Source organism: Mobula hypostoma, chromosome 24 (genome assembly GCF_963921235.1).
Source record: "Mobula hypostoma chromosome 24, sMobHyp1.1, whole genome shotgun sequence".
Classification (NCBI taxonomy): domain Eukaryota; kingdom Metazoa; phylum Chordata; class Chondrichthyes; order Myliobatiformes; family Myliobatidae; genus Mobula; species Mobula hypostoma.
In genome coordinates, this window is record NC_086120.1 from 320,001 (window position 1) to 341,139 (window position 21,139).

Genomic DNA, 21,139 nt, shown 5'->3' on the forward strand with positions numbered 1-21,139 from the left:
GACTGGAAGTAACATGTTGAAATTCCCATCTTTCTGAGAACCCTCTGAACTCACCATTGGCATATTGTGGACCATCGTCACTGACAACAATATCTGGAATGCTATGTCTTGTGAATGTCGACTTCATTGCGATAATGACACCTCGACTGGATGTGTCACTTAACTTGGTGGTCTCCGGATATTTTGAATAGTAGTCCACACAAAGCAGATATTCTGCACCATTGTAGTGAAAGGGATCTGTGCCAATCTTCTCCCATGGTCTTCCTGGTAGTGGGTGGGGAAGCAGAGGCTCTCTTGGATTGCTGTTTTTGTTTTCATTACAGACAGCACACTGAGACACAATGTCCTCTATCTGAGTTGACATGCCTGGCCAATAGAGAATGTCCCTCGCTCTTTCTTTACATTTCACTATCCCCAGGTGTGACTCATGAATTCTGCTGAGCATTTCCTGTCTCATTTTGTTTCGATGAGTTTTGCCGTTTTGAACATTAGTCCTGATGCATGCTGATTTCGTCTTTAAGTGTCCAGTATTTCTGCATTTCCTTTGGAACATCTTTTCTTTCTGTTGGCCATCCATTCATTGTAATGTCTCTTAGCATTTGCATTTCAGGATCATCTGCAGTCGCTTTCCTGAACCCTTCTCCTCAGAGATGGGTAGCTGAGGTGTAACCCAGTTGACCTCCAGCTCTCTTCCTAGCAACTCTTCCTTTTGCTCTTTGAAGTAAACACGGCTCAAAGCATCAGCGATGTACAGTTCTTTTCCTGGCTTATAGGTGACTGTGAGAGTGTACCTCTGTAGCCTGAGAAGCATCCTTTGCAGCCTCATAGGAGCTTGGTGGAGTGGCTTTTTGAAGATGCTCTCAAGTGGTTTGTGATCACTCTCAACCTGGATTTCTTTGCCTTATACATATTGGTGGAACTTCTCACACCCATAAACTATGGCGAGTAATTTCTTCTCGATTTGAGCATATCGGCGTTGACAGTCCGTAAGTGCTCGTGATCCATATGCCGCATGCCTCCCATCCTGCAGTATAACAGCTCCTATTCCCTCCGAACTGGCATCCACAGACATTGTCACTGGTGTATTGGCATCATAGAACTTGAGTGCTGGTGCACTGTGTTACATACCCTGTAACTGGGTTGCCAAACCAGCAGAAATGGACCACTCAGTTGGAGTCTGGATTACTGGAACTAAGAAAGTTTTATTAAAGAAATAAGCAACACAGTACTCTAATAGTAAGGATATAAATGCAACAGGTTAGCAATGAATAAACACACATGTATACAGAACTAGGATAATAGGGTCACTCAGCTCTATCGCAGTCTAGGGGTAAAATGTTCAATCACAAGTGACAGAGTTCAGTTTTGTTCAGTTTGCAGTAATCGCCGTTGGGGAGAGAGAGAGAGAGCGAATGCTGATATTCAAATCGGATTCAACAGACCTTTGATATTCCTCACAGTTAGCTTTCGGGCGAGCCCTTTGTAATGTCTTCTGAGGTCACCGACTGTGACCCCTCCATTCCAGATATGATCGTTCCTCTGCGGTGAACCCGGCACCCAGGCAAGGGTGGACACACACACCTGGTTCCCGCCGACCATATCTTTCCACCCTGTGCGTCTATGGCTGGTCCCGCCATCAGTCCTCCAAAAACTCCCACCAACTTGTGGGGGCACACTGCTTCCAGGGTCTCGTTACCTCGTGGTGTCGTGTATGTTGTCTTAGCGAACCTGCCCCTTTTTATCCCCCTGCTGGGGTATCGCCTGTCCATCACACTTCAAACAGTTCAGGGTTCAAAAGGAGCCGGTCTTGACAATACTCAGACTGGTGTTTCCTTCCGTTAAACTCTCTCGTTTCTTCATTAACATTTCCAAATGCTGCTCCATTGTCTTACTTATCTCTCTCTCCTGAAGACAGGTGGCAGATCAACTGTTGATCCCACTGGTGCTAGCACAGGACAGTTAACATCTTAGTCTATGTGTACTTTTGTAACCCTCTTTCGTCACAATTGGTAACCAACTGCTTCAATGTGTCAAAACTTTTTGTCAATATTCTTGACGCATACCTCCTGTTCCACTTCAACTGTGCCAATGAACATGCCACTGTTGCCCTCAATCTGTTCCACAGCGTGCATTTTCCTTGCGTGCTCCTTCGATTTGCACATCTTTGCAAAGTGATTTCTTTTCTGGCATAACTTGCATATCTGACCAAAGGCTGGACATTTTCTGTATCCATGTTTATAACCACATCTGTTGCAGTTAACTTCCTTTTGATCATCCTGTGGAGCTGGCTTTGTCCTACTCTTATCAGTTTTCACAGTTTTTATTTTGTGCACTTCAATCTTTTCATTGAGCATTTTAAACTGACTTGTCATGATCTTGCTGGCACGGCAAACATCAATTGCCTTTTCTAATGTAAGGTCCGCCTCTCTCAATAGCCTGTCTCTCATATGATCATCTCATGTGCCGCATACAATCCTGTCACATATTAAAGAGTCATGCAGTTGTCTGAACTCACAGTCGTTTGCCTTGTTCTTCAAATCTGTTACATAGGCGTCTATGGTCTTTACTGGTCCTTGAGCCCTTGTGAAAAATATGTGTCGGATGTACGGTAGGTTTTTTCTCGGTTTGCAGTAACCTTGAAACTTTTTCTTCAGCACTTCAATTTCATCTTGCTCATCATCTTGGAAGACAAACATGTTGCAAACCTTTATTGCCTCTTCTCCCGCTACGTGCAGAAACGTAGCACATTGCACTTTCTCCGTCTTTTCAGCTACGCTGCTAGTGGTGCAAAACAGCTCAAACTTCTGGATCCATATTTTCCAGTTCTCAGCAAGATTACCTTGTAGGCTGAAACTTGACGGTGGCTGTAACTGTGACACCTGTCTTCTCTTCCTTTTTTTTTGTGATTTCTTCTGACACCATGTAATATTGATGTGACTCGGACACCGCTGTAGATTGAACAACCACTTTTATTCAACAGACTTCCATTTTTTACCTCTCTACATCCTAACATCATATGTACTCTGACGCTACGAATACTCACGCAATACATTACAGTCCTGATGGGCCCCTGCCAACACCGTAAAATGCTGCTGTACCAAGCAAAAAAAGGCAAGAAGAGCAAAGGTCGTACTGGTCTAAATATCAAAGCTGTGGACCAAGACATTGGTTTAGGCTATAAACTTACAGGCCTTATGAGGGAGGACAGAAAGTACTGTAGATTCTTAGTTTGAAGGACAACATCTAAAGCACTCAAAAATTGACCTAGGCTTAGTTGGCTTAGTAAAGTTATAAGAGAGACAAGTATGATGTACCAATCTTAAATTTTCATTTAGCTATTTCTGCACATACTACAGGCCTTATTTCTCAAACAATACCAAAGCATCTTTATCTGGTATTTTTCTCAACCGTGTGTTCTGAGAAAGTAAAATGGAAATGAGAGACAAAAAGGCCAAGAGAGATGGCACTATGGCAAACTAGGAAATACTCCAACAATCTTTCTGAAAAATAAGATGTAGCACATACTAACCTATTGCTGTGCTGTGTGGCTTGCAGAGTAAAGACCACTTATTAGTTACTAAGTTTGTAAACAGTCAGCTATTAGCCTATTGCCACAAAAACAGGAACAGCACTGACACACAAGCCTAGATATTTACAAAGTCAGAGGTTTGTTTTTCAAAATTAAAGCCTAGTTCTTCTGGATTTCTTTGCAGCAAAGTCCTTGATCAGATCACTAAAATCCAGTTTCCGAACAAGATCACTTTCAAGTGACATCAGAGTAAGATGACTCAGCCTGTCCTGTCCCATTGTGGATCTGAGCCTATGTAGTTGCCATTATCAGGTCTGCCAAATATGTCACTGGAGCCTTGGATAGCCAGTCCCCTCTCGACCAAAAACTTCACAACCACCAACACTCTTCTCAATACATCGGTCCAGTAGACACACTCTGACTCAAACTGTTTTTGCAGTTCTGTATCTATTCTTCCACTGTCAGACGCTAGTGTAGCATAAGTCAGTATCATTTTCCATATAACCATATAACCAGAGATGTTGGAATAAATAATTATTTTATTTTAAATGTCCATACAACCATAACAGCACGGAAACAGGCCATCTTGGCCCTTCTAGTCCGTGCCGAACGCTTACTCTCACCTAGTCCCACCGACCTGCACTCAGCCCATAACCACTTCTGCTGGAAGCTCGTTCCACACAGCTACTGCTCTCTTTCCTACATTTTTCCTGTGGTGGTCACTATTTTCATGCTCTCCTATGCGCTCAGCGGCATGTTTCCAGTCGCTAAAGCCAGTTTCGAAGATGGACTGACAGTTACCATCACTGAAGATGTGGCATGCAAAACAAAACACACAGCCGGTGGAAGGGGACTATAAGAGCCATTGTCTTGATATGTACTCACCATTTACGAGCTTGCGTTTGAAGAAAACATCTCTTCTGTTTGTATACTCGTTCTGAAGCATTGATATCCACATCCTTATTCTGGCAGGACTCCGGCCCTTTCTTAGCCCAGTACGCTCGGACTGAATCATCTAACGTTTCCTTTCCCCAGCGAGCAGGATCAGTCAGGAATCCCAAAGTTATGCTCTCTGCCTCTTCAACGTTAGCTGCTGACTGTGGCAAGGACGGTGGTCCTGTGCTAACACTGGTGCTAGCGCTAGCTGTTGAACAAGTCTCCATTTGTCCACCGGTTTCAGACTGTGACAAGAGCGATGGTACTGCTGCATCATTGAGAACAGGTTTAAAAAATTCTGTCAATTTCAATGTCTTTTTTAATGCTTCTTTCTCACGGTCCTCTTTTTCTTGTTTCTTTTTTCTTTTCTCTACTCCACTCTCGTATTTTTTTGTTCGCCATGATGATGGCTACCTATTTTGGGCCCCTCTGCAGCTCGGGCCTCTGGGCTGCAGCCCAGCCTAGCCCTGCCTAAAGTCCGGCCCTGCTTATCACTGATACGTACTATAAACTAACCGAGTCTAACTGCTACAGAAAATAGTTTATCCCCACATTTGCTCCTATAAAGATATTACCTTTTTCTCCTAGTTTTTGCATCTCCACCGCAGCTGCTCTCAAGGTGAGACTTTCCATTCCAGGGCTTCCAGGACCTCTTTTCAGAACACACAGCTTCCCTCTACTGTGGTTGATAGAGTTCTTTCCTGCATCTCCTCTGTTTAGTCATAGTTATACAGTCTGAAAACAAGCTGACCACAGTGCCCACTGAGCTAGTTTTATTTGCCTGTATTTGGCCCACATGCTTTTAAATGCCTCCTATACATGCACTTACCCAATGACTTCTAAATGTTCCAGAGTTTATGTTTTTCTGCCTTCTGCTCTCATCACACTCCTCTCCAGGCAGAAGAGCAATAGAGCTCCTGGAGTCTGCCCTAACAGTTTCAGCATTCAACTCATCATCCTCTTCCATCTTCACCAGCCATACCTTCTCCAGCTTTCTGCCAAGGACCACCCCCTCTCTGATTTCCTAATCCATGCATCTCTCCTCACCCACCTCTCCCTGTCCCCTGCAATATTCCTGCTTTCTGTGGGGACCACTTTTCTGTGATTACCTGGTCTACTCACCTTGCTCCCTGTCACTTTCCCCTTGTTCCTACAGCAGCTTCCTCATCACCACCCAGGGACCTAAACAGCCCTTCAGACGTACACCTCCTCCAACATTATCTACCCCATTCAGAGCCCTCAGTGGACCCTGCTCGACATGAATGGGACTGGGCAAGTGATTGGCAAGCACCTCAGGTCTATTCCAGCTCAATGCCATTTCGACTATCCATTCCTTCCATAATGGCAGTGGAGAAAACCAACTGGCCTTTTCCACTGTCAGGGTGAGGTACAACATAAACTAGAACAACACGATATTGTGCCTGGCTAATGTACAATTGAACGACATGAATACAAACTCTTCCGGTTTTAGGTGACCATCCCTTCTTGTGGCTATCCGTGAGGACAGGTGGGTGCCGAGGAGAGTCTGCAGTGAGACCTGCGGGCTGACCAGACTCCTACTTCCCAAGCCGCCGAACCAGATTAAAAAGATCAAGACGTCAAAGCTGAGGGAAAAGGATGAACCGGTTTTTAGTTCACTACTCTGCGAGATTTACTCGATTCAGCTCTAAACTAACTCTGCGGCTGCGAATTCACTTTCGGGGATTTGCGTTTCATGTTCTGTGTGTTAATTGTTTACTTTTTATTGTTTGCACACTGGTTACTTAACGGTCTTTGTTATGTGGGTTTTTAACGGGTTCGATTGAGTTTTGTAACTGCCTGCAAGAAAACGAGTCTCAGCGTACATTGATAATAAATCATTTTGAACTTTGAATGTTCCGTCTCTAACGCCGGCTTCCTCGTTCATAGGAAGTGGCTGTCCATACTGGAATCACATGACGGTGCTGCGGGCTGGGTTCGGCTCGGCTCGGCTCGGCGTTGGGCGAGGACGGCAGCGGCTCGGAGTTGGGGAGTGGAAGCAGGTGGGTGAGGAGAGAGGAGTGAAAGAGGGCTGGTGGTCAGACTGGGACGGGAAGGGAAGGGAAGGGGTGAAGATCGGACAGGACAGCTCCCACTGCCGGAGCGCCCGAGACGCGGACTGTTTATGCCTTCCTATGCTGCCCGACCTGCCGAGATCCCCCGGCACTCTGCGTGTACTGTACTATGGGCAGCTGCCGGCTCTCCCCGTGACCTCCGACTGATGATCGGTGGAGACATGTTCGTGCTAGGATTGTTCTGCCGTTTCTTACTCATTTCTGCAGGTAGAGCGCCTACGTGTTTCGGACTAGATCAGGGATCTGTCGGCTGAACCGCAACCCGAGAAAGGGTTTAACCTGGGATTCTGTGTTTCACTTGTAATAATGGCGGGACCCAGCATTTTTTGCCCATGTAAGAAACCGGCAACTCGGCTCCTGTTACGGCCACGCCATTTCCTTAGCCTGACAGCAGCGAATCCAAGCAACACACACAAAATGCTGGAGGAACTGAGCAGGCCAGGCAAACCCAGCTCCTTATTTGACCTGACTGAGCCTCTATCCCACTTCAGATCACCCACACTTTGGGGGTCTCGTCGGGCGGAAAGGACCGCGCTTTATCTCTAAGTAAATAAATTAATAGATAAAATAACATACTGCAATGTAAGATATTAACTTACCTTAAATTTGACGATGATACAACCGTGGGCTCTACCTCACATCTACCGCCCCCCATCCCCCATCCCGTCCAGGACATATACTGTATCAGGAGCATTGCGTTTGCAGAGTCCCCAGTCAAGGACCTCTCTCATCCATCGCACAATTTCTTTGACCTCCTACCATCAGGCAGAAGATACCACAGTATAAAGACAAGAACTGTTAGGCGGGATATCAGTTTCTCCCCACCCCCAGGCTTTGAGACTTCTGAACACTCTGCTACTTCCCAGTACACATTATTTATGGTAGTGGCAGTAGCATTATACTGCTGTATATTTAACTATATGCCATATATGTACTTTTTTGTAAAATTGTAAATCTATAGAATACTTTATTATTCTCTTAAGATTATTAAGTGTGCTGTATATGATATACGTACTGTGCTTTGCAGCTTGGTCCCAGAGAAACGTTGTTTCATTTGTATACATATCTATAATTGAATTATAATAAATGGAAACATAGAAAACCTACAGCACAATACAGACCCTTCAACCCACAAAGCTGTACCGAACATGTCCTTACTTTGGAAATTACCTAGGGTTACCCATAGCCCTCTATTTTTCCAAGCTCCATGTACCTGTCCAGAAGTCTCTTAAAAGCCCTTATCGTATCCACCTCCACCACTGTCACCGGCAGCCCATTCCATGCTCCTACCACTCTCTGCGTAAAAAAACTTACCCCTGACATCTCCTCTATACCTACTTCCAAGCACCTTAATACTATGCCCTCTCGTGCTAGCCATTTCAGCCTGGGGAAAAAGCCTCTGACTATCCACACAATCAATGCCTCTCATCATCTTATACACCTCTATCAGGTCACCTCTCATCCTCTGTCGCTCCAAGGAAAAAAGGCTGAGTTCACTCAACCTATTCTCAAGGCATTCTCCCCAATCCAGGCAAATCCTTGTAAATCTCCTCTGCACCATTTCTATGGTTTCCACATCCCACATGAGGCGACCGGATCTGAGCACAGTACATCAAGTGGGGTCTGACCAGGGTCCTATGGAGCTGCAATATTACCTCTCAATCCCACAATTGCTGAAGGCCAATGCAGTGTATACTTTCTTAACCACAGAGTCAACCTGCGCAGCAGCTTTGAGTGTCCAATGAACTCGGACCCCAAGATCCCTCTGATCCTCCACACTGCCAAGAGTCTTACCATTCACGCTATATTCTGCCATCATATTTGACCTAACAAAATGAACCACCTCACATTTATCTAGGTTGCTGCAACGTGTAGGCATGGTTGATAAGTGGCAAATATGTAATGACACAAGTACTGGATAACAACCATTAACAAGTGTGATTTTCAACTGTCGGCCTTGACATTGCTTGCCATTATGATCTCTGACCTCCTGTGCTGTACCATTGACCAGAATCTTACTAGATCAGGCCTTACAGATGAGTGGCTAATAGTCCTGTGGAAGTTGGAGCAGTTGAGTACAAATTTTAAAACCAAGCATGCTGTTGGGAGTTATAAAGTTCATGTTAGAAGTAATCATACTATAAATTTGCAACACATTTTAAACAAGCTGCCTCTCCTGTTAGTGTAACAGGTGGATAAAAGGGAACTGAAATTATATTCAAACGATTTGAGAAATGGACCACAATTTAAAATAATGAGTGCTTTTTCAAACTATCAGATTGAACTCCACTAATTTCAAACTCTATTCAGCAATAATGTTGCGTGTCACTTACTTGCTCAGTCACTAGAAATTTGGTGTGTTTTTTCCCCGAGAGCAAATCTTGGCCAGGTATTAGTATTCACCAGATTTTTGAGGCAAAGGTGTCAATAGATGTTGACATGATAAGTAAATAGAGTTAAGCAGGTTAGTCATTAAGTTATGCAGTGGTAACAGGATCAACTGGACCGATTGCCTTTCTTTAGTGTCTGTGCTGATTTCTTCACATTGAGATTTCCAGTCAAATATGAAAATACCAATAATTTATACATACAGAAAGGTGGAGGAACATAGAGCAGATAAGTGCATGGTGTTGCATTTTGGAAATTCAAATCTAGGTAGGACTTTCACAGTAGAGCCCTGGAGAGTGTTCCAGGATAGATGGACCTTGGAGTTCAAGTATATGGTTCCTGAAAGTGGAGTCAGTTGGTGGTGAAGAAGGTTTTTTTGCACACTGGTGTTCAGCAGCCTGAGTATAAAGATTGTGGGGTTGTGGCGTGGGTTGTACAGGATGCTGGTGAGGCTGGTGTTCCGTTTTGATCACACCTTAATGAAACTGGAGGAATAGAAGAAAGATTTACTACAATATTGCCAGGACTTGAGGGACTAAGTTATAGGGAGAAGTTGGACAAGTTCGGACTTCATTCCTTGGAGGGGTATATATAATCATGAGGAACATAGATAGGGCGAATCTATAGCCTTTTTTTCCAAAATGGGGAATCATGTATATTGAATGAGCTGCAGAAGGAAGTGATTAAGACAGGTACAATAACGTTGGACGAATACATGGATTGGAAATGTTCGGTAGGTTATGGGCCAACATGAACAAATAGAAAAGCAACAGACACTGTTGCTGGAGGAACTCAGTAGGTCAGGCAACATCTATGAAACTGAATAAACAGTCAACATTTCAGCTGAGGTCCTTCTTCGGGACTGAAAAGGAAGAGGGAAGACACCAGAATGAGGCACGAACTAGAGAGCATAGGTTTGAGCAAATGGAACTGCGTTGAATGGGGCATCTTGGTTGGCATGGACCAGATGAGCCAAAGAGCATGTTTCCATGCTGCAACACTACAGTAAAGCACAAGAACTGGTCCTTTTGGCCGTAGTCTTGACTGACTATGATACCAAATTGAAATAATCCCATCTGTCCGGTCTTCATACATATCTTTCCATTCCCTACCTGCACCTGCCTCTTAAATATCACATTCACATCACTAGATACTTGTGTATTGGATTCATATGGAAAATGTGTATTCTACACTTTACAGCAAATCTAATCTAGCTTTAAGGAACTGAATCAAGAACTGAACTTTGCTCACAGAGAACATTGTAAGGTCCTCTACAAGCAAAACGCTCAGCGTTTCCAAGTCCTATAGACATTACATAATTAATTTCTGACACACATTTCCTGTTTCTATCTAGGTTTAAATCTGAAGGATGAAACTCCAATTAATGCTGTTGATTCCCCTCTACTATTTATTCCGACTCGAAGTACAGTGCCGTGAGTATCCAGCGTAGAATCAACTCATTTGAACCAATTAGTTTTTAGTGGTGACATAAAATACTGCAGATGCAGGAATCTGGAGCAACTAACAAATTTCTGGAGGAACTCAACAGGTCAGGCAGCTTTTGTAGGGGAAAATGGACAGTTAATATTTCAGGCCAACATCCTTCATGTGGACTGAAAGAGCAATGGAAAGATACCCAGTATAAAGAGCTGATGAAGCGGAATGGGGTAGAGCTGAGAAGCAGTAGCTGGATCTGGGTTGTATCGGTTGATTGGCAGATAGATTGAGGTGGGGGAAGAAAAAGATGGAAAGAGTGACAGTGGCTGGGAGGTGATAGATGGAGGCAAAGGAGGGCTGCAGGTGATCAACTGATAAAAATGGAAGCTGGAGCTTAGAAACAAATAGTGGTGGTGGCTGAGCAGATGGGAACCAGGCAGGGAGATGACCCACTGGGAGCGGTATGTGGGTGATAGGCAGACGAATGTGGGAGGAGAAAGAAACTGGATGACAAAAGTCTTGGTGTGGGGTGTGTAGAATGTGTGTATGCAGAGCTGGGTGGATGAGAAGGATAGAGAAAGGAACCATTTTGGATGGATTACCTGAAATCAGGAAATTCAGTGTTCATTCTTTTGGATTGTGGACTGCCTGGGGGAATAAGAGGGGCTGTTCCTGTAGTTTGCATTTGGCCTCATTCTGGCAGTGGAGGAGGCCCAAGATGGACAGATAGGAATGGGAAGGAGAGTTGAAATGGCTAGCAATCGGGGTAATCAGCATAGTGGACAGAGAGCAGATGCTCAGAAAAGTGGTTGCCTGGTGTGCAACTGGTCTCATCATCATACAGAGGACCACATTGTGAAAACTAATTGAAATAGACAGTGTTGACAGAGGTGCATGTGAACCTCTGTCTAACCTGATGAGGGGTGTTTAGGTCCCTGGATGGTGGAAAGGACGAAGTGCAAAGACCGCTATTGTATCTGTGATTTCAGGGGAATGTACATGGTGGGGAGTGAATCAAAGAGACACAGCAAAGCTTTTCTGGACTTAGGAGCCTTCCCAGCTATTGAGTAAAACCATGGCTGTTCCTCTGCTTCAATCCCACTTTCTGATGTTTCTATCCCACAATATCCTCACTATCCAAAAATATGACTTTGCCTTGCACGTGCACTGCTCAGCAAACTTATAGTCCTCTAGAGGTACAGAATTCCAAAATTTCTCCCAACCCCTATCTAAACTATTTACTGTGAGTCTCCAGTTAGAGAAAATAACATCATCGTATCTACCTTGTCAATCCTTCTGTGAATCATTTAGGCATCAGTGAGATTACTAATTCTTCTAAAATCCAAATGAGAGAAGCCATCCAATATTCTCCAGCCAAACAGACCAATCTTTTTGCATCCTCTACTGGTGTGCCTCCAAGGTTTTTCTTAGAGGTGCAAACCCATATGTTCAGTCTTCAGGATTGCTGTAACCTCTCATAATAGCTCCGTTTTTTCTTTGCAATTTCTTCATTGGTGTCATGGCCCTTGAATGGAGACTAGAGCTGTGGGCAGGCAGAGTTGGTTTTGGTAAATTGATGAGTTTAAAATTATTGTCATATGTGCTGAGATACAGTAAAAAAAACTTACCTTGTATGCCAATCATACAAATCATTATAGCAGAGCACTGAGGTAGCACAAAGGAAAACAATAACAGTACAGAATAAAGTGTTAGAGAAAGTGTAGTGCAGGCAGATAATAATCTGCCACACATTAATTTAGCTTCCCCTTAACGAATGTTTGCTATTTGCCTGAACGGATTTCTGTGGTAGTGACTTCCACATTCTAATCATATTCTGGGTGGAAAAAAAAATCCAGTGAGTTATTTTAGTTTTGATTACAAGTGGCCTCTTTTATACCCAGTCTTGAAATTGCTTAGAACTTGTCCATTTCTGACAGATCAGTACCTTTAATTTTAAATATATTAATCAGTGCTTGGATCCTAACCTGTCACTATAAAAGTTTGCTCTGATATTGTGAGTATAGCGGAAGTGTAAAGAGTCTGTATGGGGATGTGGGCAAATTGAGTGAGTGGGTAAGAGCAAGGCCTGGCTTTCCTTGCCTGGTCTGCCTTAAATGTCCCACAGGAAAGTTGAAGGCTCCTAACTGCTGTCTGAATATTTAGTAGAAAAGGGCAAATGTTCAAGTGACACCTTGTAATCACCTGCAGACAGACAGTGAACGCTGGCCCAACCAGTGACACTCAGATTCCCATAAATTAATACATTTATTAAAATCAAGTGTTTATACTGAACCTGCAGTATTTTAAGTCAAGTTAACAGTGATGATTGAAATGGTTTATTAATCAAGAGTACTGAGGGAAATCCAGTGGACTTATTCTGAACCAACAAGAATTCAAGCATACTTAACAAAAAATAGAAAAACAGACAAATACAAAATAGTATTGCTGAAAGTTATAACCATATAACAATTACAGCATGGAAACAGGCCATCTTGGCCCTTCTAGTCCGTGCCGAACTCTTACTCTCACCTAGTCCCACTGACCTGCACTCGGCCCATAACCCTCCATTCCTTTCCTGTCCATATATCTATCCAATTTAACTTTAAATGACAACATCATACCTGCCTCAACCACTTCTGCTGGAAGCTCGTTCCACACAGCTACCACTCTCTGAGTAAAGAAGTTCCCCCTCATGTTGCCCCTGAACTTTTGTCCTTTAACTCTCAACTCATGTCTTCTTGCTTGAATCTTCCCCACTCTCAATGGAAAAAGCCTATCCACGTCAACTCTATCAATCCCCCTCATAAACACCTCTATCAAGTCCCCCCTCAATCTTCTACGCTGCAAACATCGACTGTACCTCTTCCTAGAGATGCTGCCTGGCCTGCTGCGTTCACCAGCAACTTTGATGTGTGTTGCTTGAATTTCCAGCATCTGCAGATTTCCTCGTGTTTGAAGATTTATTTTCACCTTACTTGCCAAAACAGCCTCGTATTTTCTTTTAGCTTTTCTAATTTCTTTCTTAAGATTCTTTTTACATTCTTTATATTCCTCAAGCACCTCATTAACTCCAAGCTGCTTATATTTAATGAAGATCCCTCTCTTTTTCCGAACCAAGTTTCCAATATCTCTTGAAAACCATGGCTCTCTCAAACTTTTAACCTTTCCTTTCAACCTAACAGGAACATAAAGATTCTGAACCCTCAAAATTTCACCTTTAAATGACCTCCATTTCTCTGTTACATCCTTCCCATAAAACAAATTGTCCCAATCCACTCCTTCTAAATCCTTTCGCATCTCCTCAAAGTTAGCGTTTCTCCAATCAAAAATCTCAATCCTAGGTCTAGTCCTATCCTTCTCCATAATTACACTGAAACTACTGGTGTTGTGATCACTGGACCCGAAGTGCTCCCCAACACGTACCTCTGTCACCTGCCCTGTCTCATTCCCTAACAGGAGATCCAACACTGCCCCTTCTCTAGTTGGTATCTCTATGTATTACTCCAAAAAACTATTCTGCACACATTTGACAAACTCCAAACCATCCAGCCCTTTTACAGAATGGGCTTTCCATTCTATGTTTGGAAAATTAAAATCTCCCACAATCACAACCTTGTGCTTACTACAAATATCTGCTATCTCCTTACAAATTTGCTCCTCCAGTTCTCGGTTCCTATTAGGTGGTCTATTATACACCCCTATAAGCGTCACAACACCTTTCCCATTCCTCAATTCCACCCAAATAGCCTCCCTAGACGAGTCCAATAATCTATCCTGCCAGAGCACCGCTGTTATATATTCTCTGACAAGCAATGCAACACCTCCCCCTCTTGCCCCTCCTATTCTATCCCACCTGAAGCAACGAAATCCTGGAATATTTAGTTGCCAATCACACCCCTTCTGCAACCATGTTTCACTAATAGCTACAACATCATATTTTCAGGTATCAATCCATGCTCTAAGCTCATCCACCTTTCTTACAATGCTCCTAGCATTAAAATAGATGCATTTAAGAAACTTTCCACCTCCCACTCTTTGTTTATCCTTAATGAAGCAAACAACTTTGTTACCTTTTTCTTCCTTTTCCCCTACATCAACCTCCCCTCTCCTAGTCTCCTTAATTTGATTCCCTCCCCCCAACCATTCTAGTTTAAAGTCACCTCAGTAGGCCTCGCAAATCTCCCTGCGAGGATATTGTTCCCCTTAGGATCCAAGTGCAACCCGTCCCCTTTGTACAGGTCATGCCTGCGCCAATAGTGGTCCCAATGATCCAAAAACCCGAATCCCTGCCCCTGCTCGAATCTCTCAGCCACGCATTAATCCTACATCTCATTGCATTCCTACTCTCACTGTCGAGTAGCACAGGCAGTAATCCTGAGATTACTACCTTTGCGGTCCTTTTTCTCAACTCCATTCCTAACTCCCTGTATTCTTCTTTCAGGACCTCTCCCCTTTTCCAACCTATATCATTGGTACCTATATGTACCACGACCTCTGGCTCCTATCCCTCCCACTTCAGGATCTCTTGGAAGTGATCAGAAACATCCCGGACCCTGGCACCAGGGAGGCAAACTACCATCCGGGTCTCCCAACTTCATCCACAGAATCGTCTATCTGACCCCCTAACTATTGACTCCCCTATTACTACTGCCCTCCTCTTCCATTCCCTACCCCTGTTAGCTACAGGGCCGGACTCTGTGCCGGAGGCACGGCCAGTGTTGCTTCCCCCAGGTATGCTTTCTCCCCCAACAGTACTCAAACAGGAGTACTTATTGTCAAGGGGCACAGCCACAGCTACAGGGGTACTCTCTATTACCTGATTCTTCCTATTCCCCCTCCTAACCTTGACCCACTTGTCTTCCTCCCTTAGCCCTGGTGTGACTACCTGCCTGCAACTCCTCTCTATCAACTCCTCACTCTCCCTGACAAGACGAAGGTCATCGAGCTGCAGCTCCAGTTTCCTAACACAGTCTCTTGGGAGCTGCATCTCAATGCACCTGATGCAGATGTGGACATCCGGGGGGCTGGGAGACTCCACAACCTCCCACATCCAGCACTGAGAACAACAAACTGCCCTCACACTCATACTTCCCCCTCTCTTCAAATAACAGGGAAAAAAAAAAGAAAAACCAAACCCTCTTCGCCTCGCCCGTTTCTGCCTAAGCCCGTTGAGCCAAAGCCCTTAAGCCTTCACTCTGCTCCCAGCTCACTACGCTGCCCGCTGTATAAGGCTGTGTTCCTTTTAAATCTTCCTGGTTTCACTCCCTGATGTCACACGCCTGTGCAGTCCTGCCTCTCTCAACACTGATGAATAAAACCGAAAAATTCAAAAAAGGCTTCCTCCACACTCCCGCTCCGAAATTCTCAGTCTTCCTTCTCTGAATTAAACCCGAATCAGGATTTGTGTCCTTTTAAATCTTCCTCGCTTCACTCCTTGAAACTTATATTTGGAACAGTGCTCATTAACCAAAAATATTTATTTTTCTTTCCATTTCTCCTACCTAACCTAGTGAGTATTTGCGAGGTGCTTTACAGGAGCATTAAGCAAGCCCAAACCCACAGTCAATCCCGCACTCTCTCATTTTGGCCAGACATTCGCATTTGCATGGCCATATTGCAACCATTACAAAGTGCCTTTACTATTTCCAGAAGTCTCTAATGATCAGAGACATTTATAAATAAGTAAAAATGTTTGTATGGCCTTGATGGGACCCGAGTTTATATCTCCAAATGATCAATCCTGGCCTCTGAATAATGAACACTGAACTACTGATTACACCCAAGATCCGAACTACTATCACCACAACCTTCCTCCCCAAACCATTTACCATTCTGCCACTATTCACTAATTAATCTACTTTCCATTATGCTTCTTAGCTTACATTGCCATTTATATCTTCTCTCTGTTACTTTTGGTTTGGCCATACCTCACTGGCCTTTCATAGAAACATAGAAAATCTACAGCACAATACAGGCCCTTCGGCCCAGAAAGTTGTGCCGAACATGTCCCTACCTTAGAAATTACTATTCTTATCTGTAGCCCTCTATTTTTCTAAGCTCCATGTACCTATCCAAAAGTCTCTTAAAAGACCCTATCGTATCCGCTTCCACCACCGTTGCCGGCAGCCTATTCCACGCACTCACCACTCTCTGAATAAAAAACTTACCCCTGACATCTCCTCTGTACCTACTCCCCAGCACCTTAAACCTGTGTCCTCTTGTGGCAACCGTTTCAGACCTGGGAAAAAGCCTCTGATTATCCACACGATCAATGCCTCTCATCATCTTATACATCCCTACTTTCTGCATACTTGCTCTCTTAATAGGGAGCATATCTGCTACATAACTGAGTCATGTCCTCCAATTTCGCTCTTCAAGCCTTCTCCCAGCATTCCCTATCCTTGCATCAAAGAGTTTGTGGATCTTTTCCTCTCTGCCAAACATTCCCAACTACTCTTAGCATCCTCCACCCCACCCTATTGGCCTATACTTGCAGCTGATTTCACTCATGTATCCTATTTCAATCTCTCTCCAGTCCTCAGAAATCCAATCCACCTCTGTTCAAAGCCTGTTTATTGCCTGAAGTTCAGACTTTAACCAGCTCCCTAATTTGTTTCAATGGATCTATCTTTGATCTCCATTCCTTCCTGAATTACTATCATTCTGTGAAGTGATTCACAAGCACAATCCTGTACAGTCTAGCCTTTTTGTTTGTTTAGCTACAAGTTGACATAATCATAGTTTCCACATTTGAACATAAATGGAGATGTTAATTTTATACCCTACTACAGTGTTTTCTTAACTGGATCACATTCTTGGGCTGAAGCAAACCACGTTCTGTTGTGAGATTCAAACCATGTACTATATACCCCTGAAACATTGTGTCTCACTGACATTCATTGACCATGTCACTGCTCTGCAGTGAATCAAAGTTCCTTGCCATTACATCCCTCACTTTCTCCATTACCTGTGTAATCTTGCAGCAACTTCGTAAACTGTTACTCTTTTTGAGCCAACCCCACCAGCCATTAACTCTGACCATTTCTTTCTTAAAACTCTTCTTTTTCTTTTTAAATATCTTTATTGATATTATATAAATTACATGAATACAAATACACAACTCATAAGGATACAAGTAAATAATACGAATTACATTACATTTAAATCACAGTAATATGATCCAAATATTCCAAATAATAATATATTAATAATAATATCCCATATTCCAAATCAATCATGTATAAAAAAAACTCTTGAGCCTATTTCTTTTACCAGGTCCTTTGATCCCTTTAATTGATTATGATTCAGAGTTGAGATAAATGAAATAGGCCACTTGGCTATCTTAAACCCGTTCTTCATATTGTTAACTTTTTATTTCTCAAATCAATATCCTCAATCTCTACCAATCCACTAGGTTGCTGTCATTGTTCCCTGGGACATTTTGACTTGCTGATTCCAGGAATGTAGCTCCTTTATCAAAAGCATCAGGTTATGGCGAGTTAACCTGATGCAGTGACTGAGCTCGGATTTTCTGATATGTGTGGCGCATCAACCCACAGGATTCATTTGGATGATTTTAAATTGTTCTAGTTGAGGTTCACTCCCATGCAGTTATTTTATGCCTTTATTATTGTGATTGCATTCCGATTCTTATTGCTGTCTCTGTCTGTAAACAGAAACTACCATGAAGCTTAAGACACCTGAAAGTGTTGATTTAGAAGTTGGTAGTCTTCGAAACATCAGTGTTACTCCAAGGTGGGTGTTGTTTGATTTAATCCTTAGACAAGCAGAATACCAGCTTGGTAATTAGTTGCATAAGTCTTGATGCATGGGGAGGTTATTACAATTCAGAAAAGATGTACAAATGCAGTCAGTCTTCAGTTCTTAAGGCAATCCCAATATTCAGGCAATTGTGAATCATCTGTACCTTAACCCAATAAACTTACACTATAGGAGGAGTGCCATAGCACTGGAAAGACTGCAGATGAGGTGGTGCCTTGATTGGTGCATTTCAGTTCTGACGAGAGTCATAGGGTCTTACAGTATGGAAACAGGCCATTTGGCCTGCCATCCCCACACCAACCAGTGGACTTCTATTCACGTTAATCCCATCTCCCAGCACTTGATTCATAGCCTTGTGTCCAGATGTTTGAAGTGCTTGTCTAGATACTTCTCAAATGCTGTCAGTGCCTGCTTCCACCATTCACTCAAGCAGTGTGTTCCTGTTACTCCCTCAGGTTCTTTCTCAATTCCTTACCCTACCCTACCCTAAATATACGTTCCCTACTTTCACTCCCACTTGAATAACTTTCCTGCAGGCTGCTCATCTGACTCTTCAAATTTTTATGCAGATCAATTTTGCCCCTCTTAACCTTCTCCACTCCAGAGAAATCACAACCCCTTAAATCTTAAGATAGCTGTGGATACGGATAAGTATGGACCCTACAGGAAATCTTAAACTGGGGGAAGTCAAATTATGGGAAAATTGGACAGCAGCTAGGTAGAGTGAATTGGGGACAGATATATTTGGGCAATCCACATCTGTCAGTAACCCTGTCAATCTTCACATCATCTGCAAAATTGCTGATCATGCCATCAGCATTTGCATCCAAATCATTTAGTAACAGCAAATATCCAACTGTCACTAGTCATGGACATCTAATCAAAAAAAAAAATAGCCCTCTACCGTCACCCAGTGTCTCCTGTTGCCAAGCCAATGTTGGATCCAGTGTGCCATCTGGCCCTAGATTCTATCGGCTCTAATCTTTTGGATTCATCTTGTGGGACCTTGTTGAAGGCTTTACTGAAGTCCGTGTAAACCACATCTATTGTACCATACTACCTATTCAAATAATACAATCGTATTGGTCAGACAAGATTTGTCTTTGACAAAACCAAGCTTGAGATCTCTGATTGGTCCCTGCTCTGTCCCTCAGAATGTTGTTGAATAAGTTCTCGACTTCTGATGTTAGACCCATGGGTCTGTAATTACAGACTTCTTGGAAAAAAAACTACATTTGCTCTCCTCAAGTCATCTGGTATCTCAGTTATGGCCGGCGAAGATTTAAGAATCTCTCCCTATCTACAGCATTCCCTTACTTTGCTACCCACAGCAGCCTGGTATTAATCAGAATCAGTTTACTGTCACTGACATACGATATATCATGTATTTTGTTATTTTGCAGCAACTGTACAGTGCAATAGATAAAAAATACTAAGTTACAATAAGAAATATTTTAAAAATAAGTAGTGCAAAAAGAGAACAAAAAGTGAGTTAGTGCTCATGGGTTCATGGTCTGTTCAGAAATCTGATAGCGAAGAGCAAGAAGCTTTTCTAAAATTTTGAGTGTGTCTTCAGGCTCCTGTAGCTCCTGTCTGATGGTAGGGTCCTTAAAGATTCCCACCTTCTTGAGGCATCGCCTATTGAAGATGCAGTCGATGGTGGGAGGCTAAAGCCCATGACGAGTGCCCAAGTTTATAATGCTCTGCAGATCTTTCCAAACCTGTACATTGGTACCTGCATACCAGACAGTGATGCAATCTATATAAAATTTACATATATAAAATTTTTCTAGAGTCTTTGGTGACATACCACATCTTCTCAAAGACTTAATGAAATATAAGTCACTAGCTTGTCTTCTCTTTAGTTGCATCAAATGTTGGGCCCAGGATAGATCTTAAGAGATATTGACACCCAGGAACTTGAAACTACTCACCCATTGATGAGAACTGGTATGTGTTCTCCCGACTTCCCCCTCCTGAAATCCACAATCAGTTCTTTGGTCTTACTGATGTTGAATGCAAGGTTGTTGTTGTGACGCCACTCCACTAGCCAATCTGTCTCACTCCTATACACCTCCTTGTCACCATCTGAGATTCTGCCAACAACAATTGTGTCGTCGGCAAATTTATAGATGGTGCTTAAGCCACACAGTCACAAGTATAGTGCGAGTAGAACGGTGGGCTAAACACACATCCTTAAGGTGCTCCTGTGTTGATTGTCAGGAGGAGATATAATTTCTGATACTGATTCACTGTGGCCTCCCGATGAGGAAGTGCAAAGGATCCGGTTGCAGAGGCCTGTTTTGAGACTTGTTGACTGGTACTGAGGGGATGATAGGACACTGAGCTGTAATCAATAAACAGCAACCTGATGTACGTATTGCTGTTGTCCAGATGGCCCAAGGCTAAGTGAAGAGATCTATTGTGGCAGTGGGCAAATTGCAGTAGATCCAGGTGTTTCATAGAACATAATGTTGTGCCGACCACATAACCTACTCTAGAAACTGCCTAGAATTTCCTTACCACATAGCCCTCTATTTTTTTAAGCTCTATGTACCTATCTAAGAGTCTCTTAAAAGACCCTACTGTATCCGCCTCCACCACTGTCACTGGCAGTGCACTCCACGCACCCACCACTCTCTGTGTGAAAAACTTACCTCTGACATCCCCTTGTACCTACTTCTAAGCACCTTAAAACTGTGCCCCCTCGTGTTAGCCATTTGCAACCCCCCAATCCTCTGATAATTTTCCCGTCCCTATTGATGATGCAAAGATCATCGCCAAAGGCTCAGCAATCTCCTCCCCTGCCATACCCCATAGTAGCCTCTGGTATATCTCGTCCAGACCCAGCAACTTATCTAACTTAATACTTTTAAGCCCTGGGAAAAAGCCTCTGGCTATCCACATGATCAATGCCTCTCATCATCTTGTACACCTCTATCGGATCACCTCTCATCCTCCATTGCTCCACGGA

At 43.3% G+C, this 21,139-nt stretch overlaps 2 protein-coding genes across 5 annotated transcripts in view; one reads left to right on the forward strand and one right to left on the reverse strand.

Moving 5' to 3' along the window:
• LOC134337623 (calcium and integrin-binding family member 3-like) overlaps window positions 1–3,556 on the reverse strand; it is a 74,684-nt gene extending 71,128 nt beyond the window's left edge. The window contains exon 1 of the mRNA XM_063032802.1: window positions 3,530–3,556. The gene's annotated coding sequence lies outside the window, so the exon portion shown is untranslated. The remainder of the gene's footprint in view (window positions 1–3,529) is intronic.
• LOC134337621 (cystinosin-like) overlaps window positions 1–21,139 on the forward strand; it is a 170,638-nt gene that overhangs the window by 77,031 nt on the left and 72,468 nt on the right. The window contains exons 2-4 of one of the 4 annotated variants that reach the window (XM_063032797.1): window positions 6,374–6,486; window positions 10,301–10,379; window positions 18,060–18,138. In XM_063032797.1, the coding sequence (XP_062888867.1) occupies window positions 10,316–10,379; window positions 18,060–18,138 (143 nt within the window). In that variant the 5' untranslated portion in view covers window positions 6,374–6,486; window positions 10,301–10,315. Of the gene's footprint in view, window positions 1–6,083; window positions 6,187–6,373; window positions 6,487–6,511; window positions 6,766–10,300; window positions 10,380–18,059; window positions 18,139–21,139 lie in introns of those variants that run through there. The other 3 variants (XM_063032800.1, XM_063032798.1, XM_063032799.1) reach the window with 3 other exon arrangements.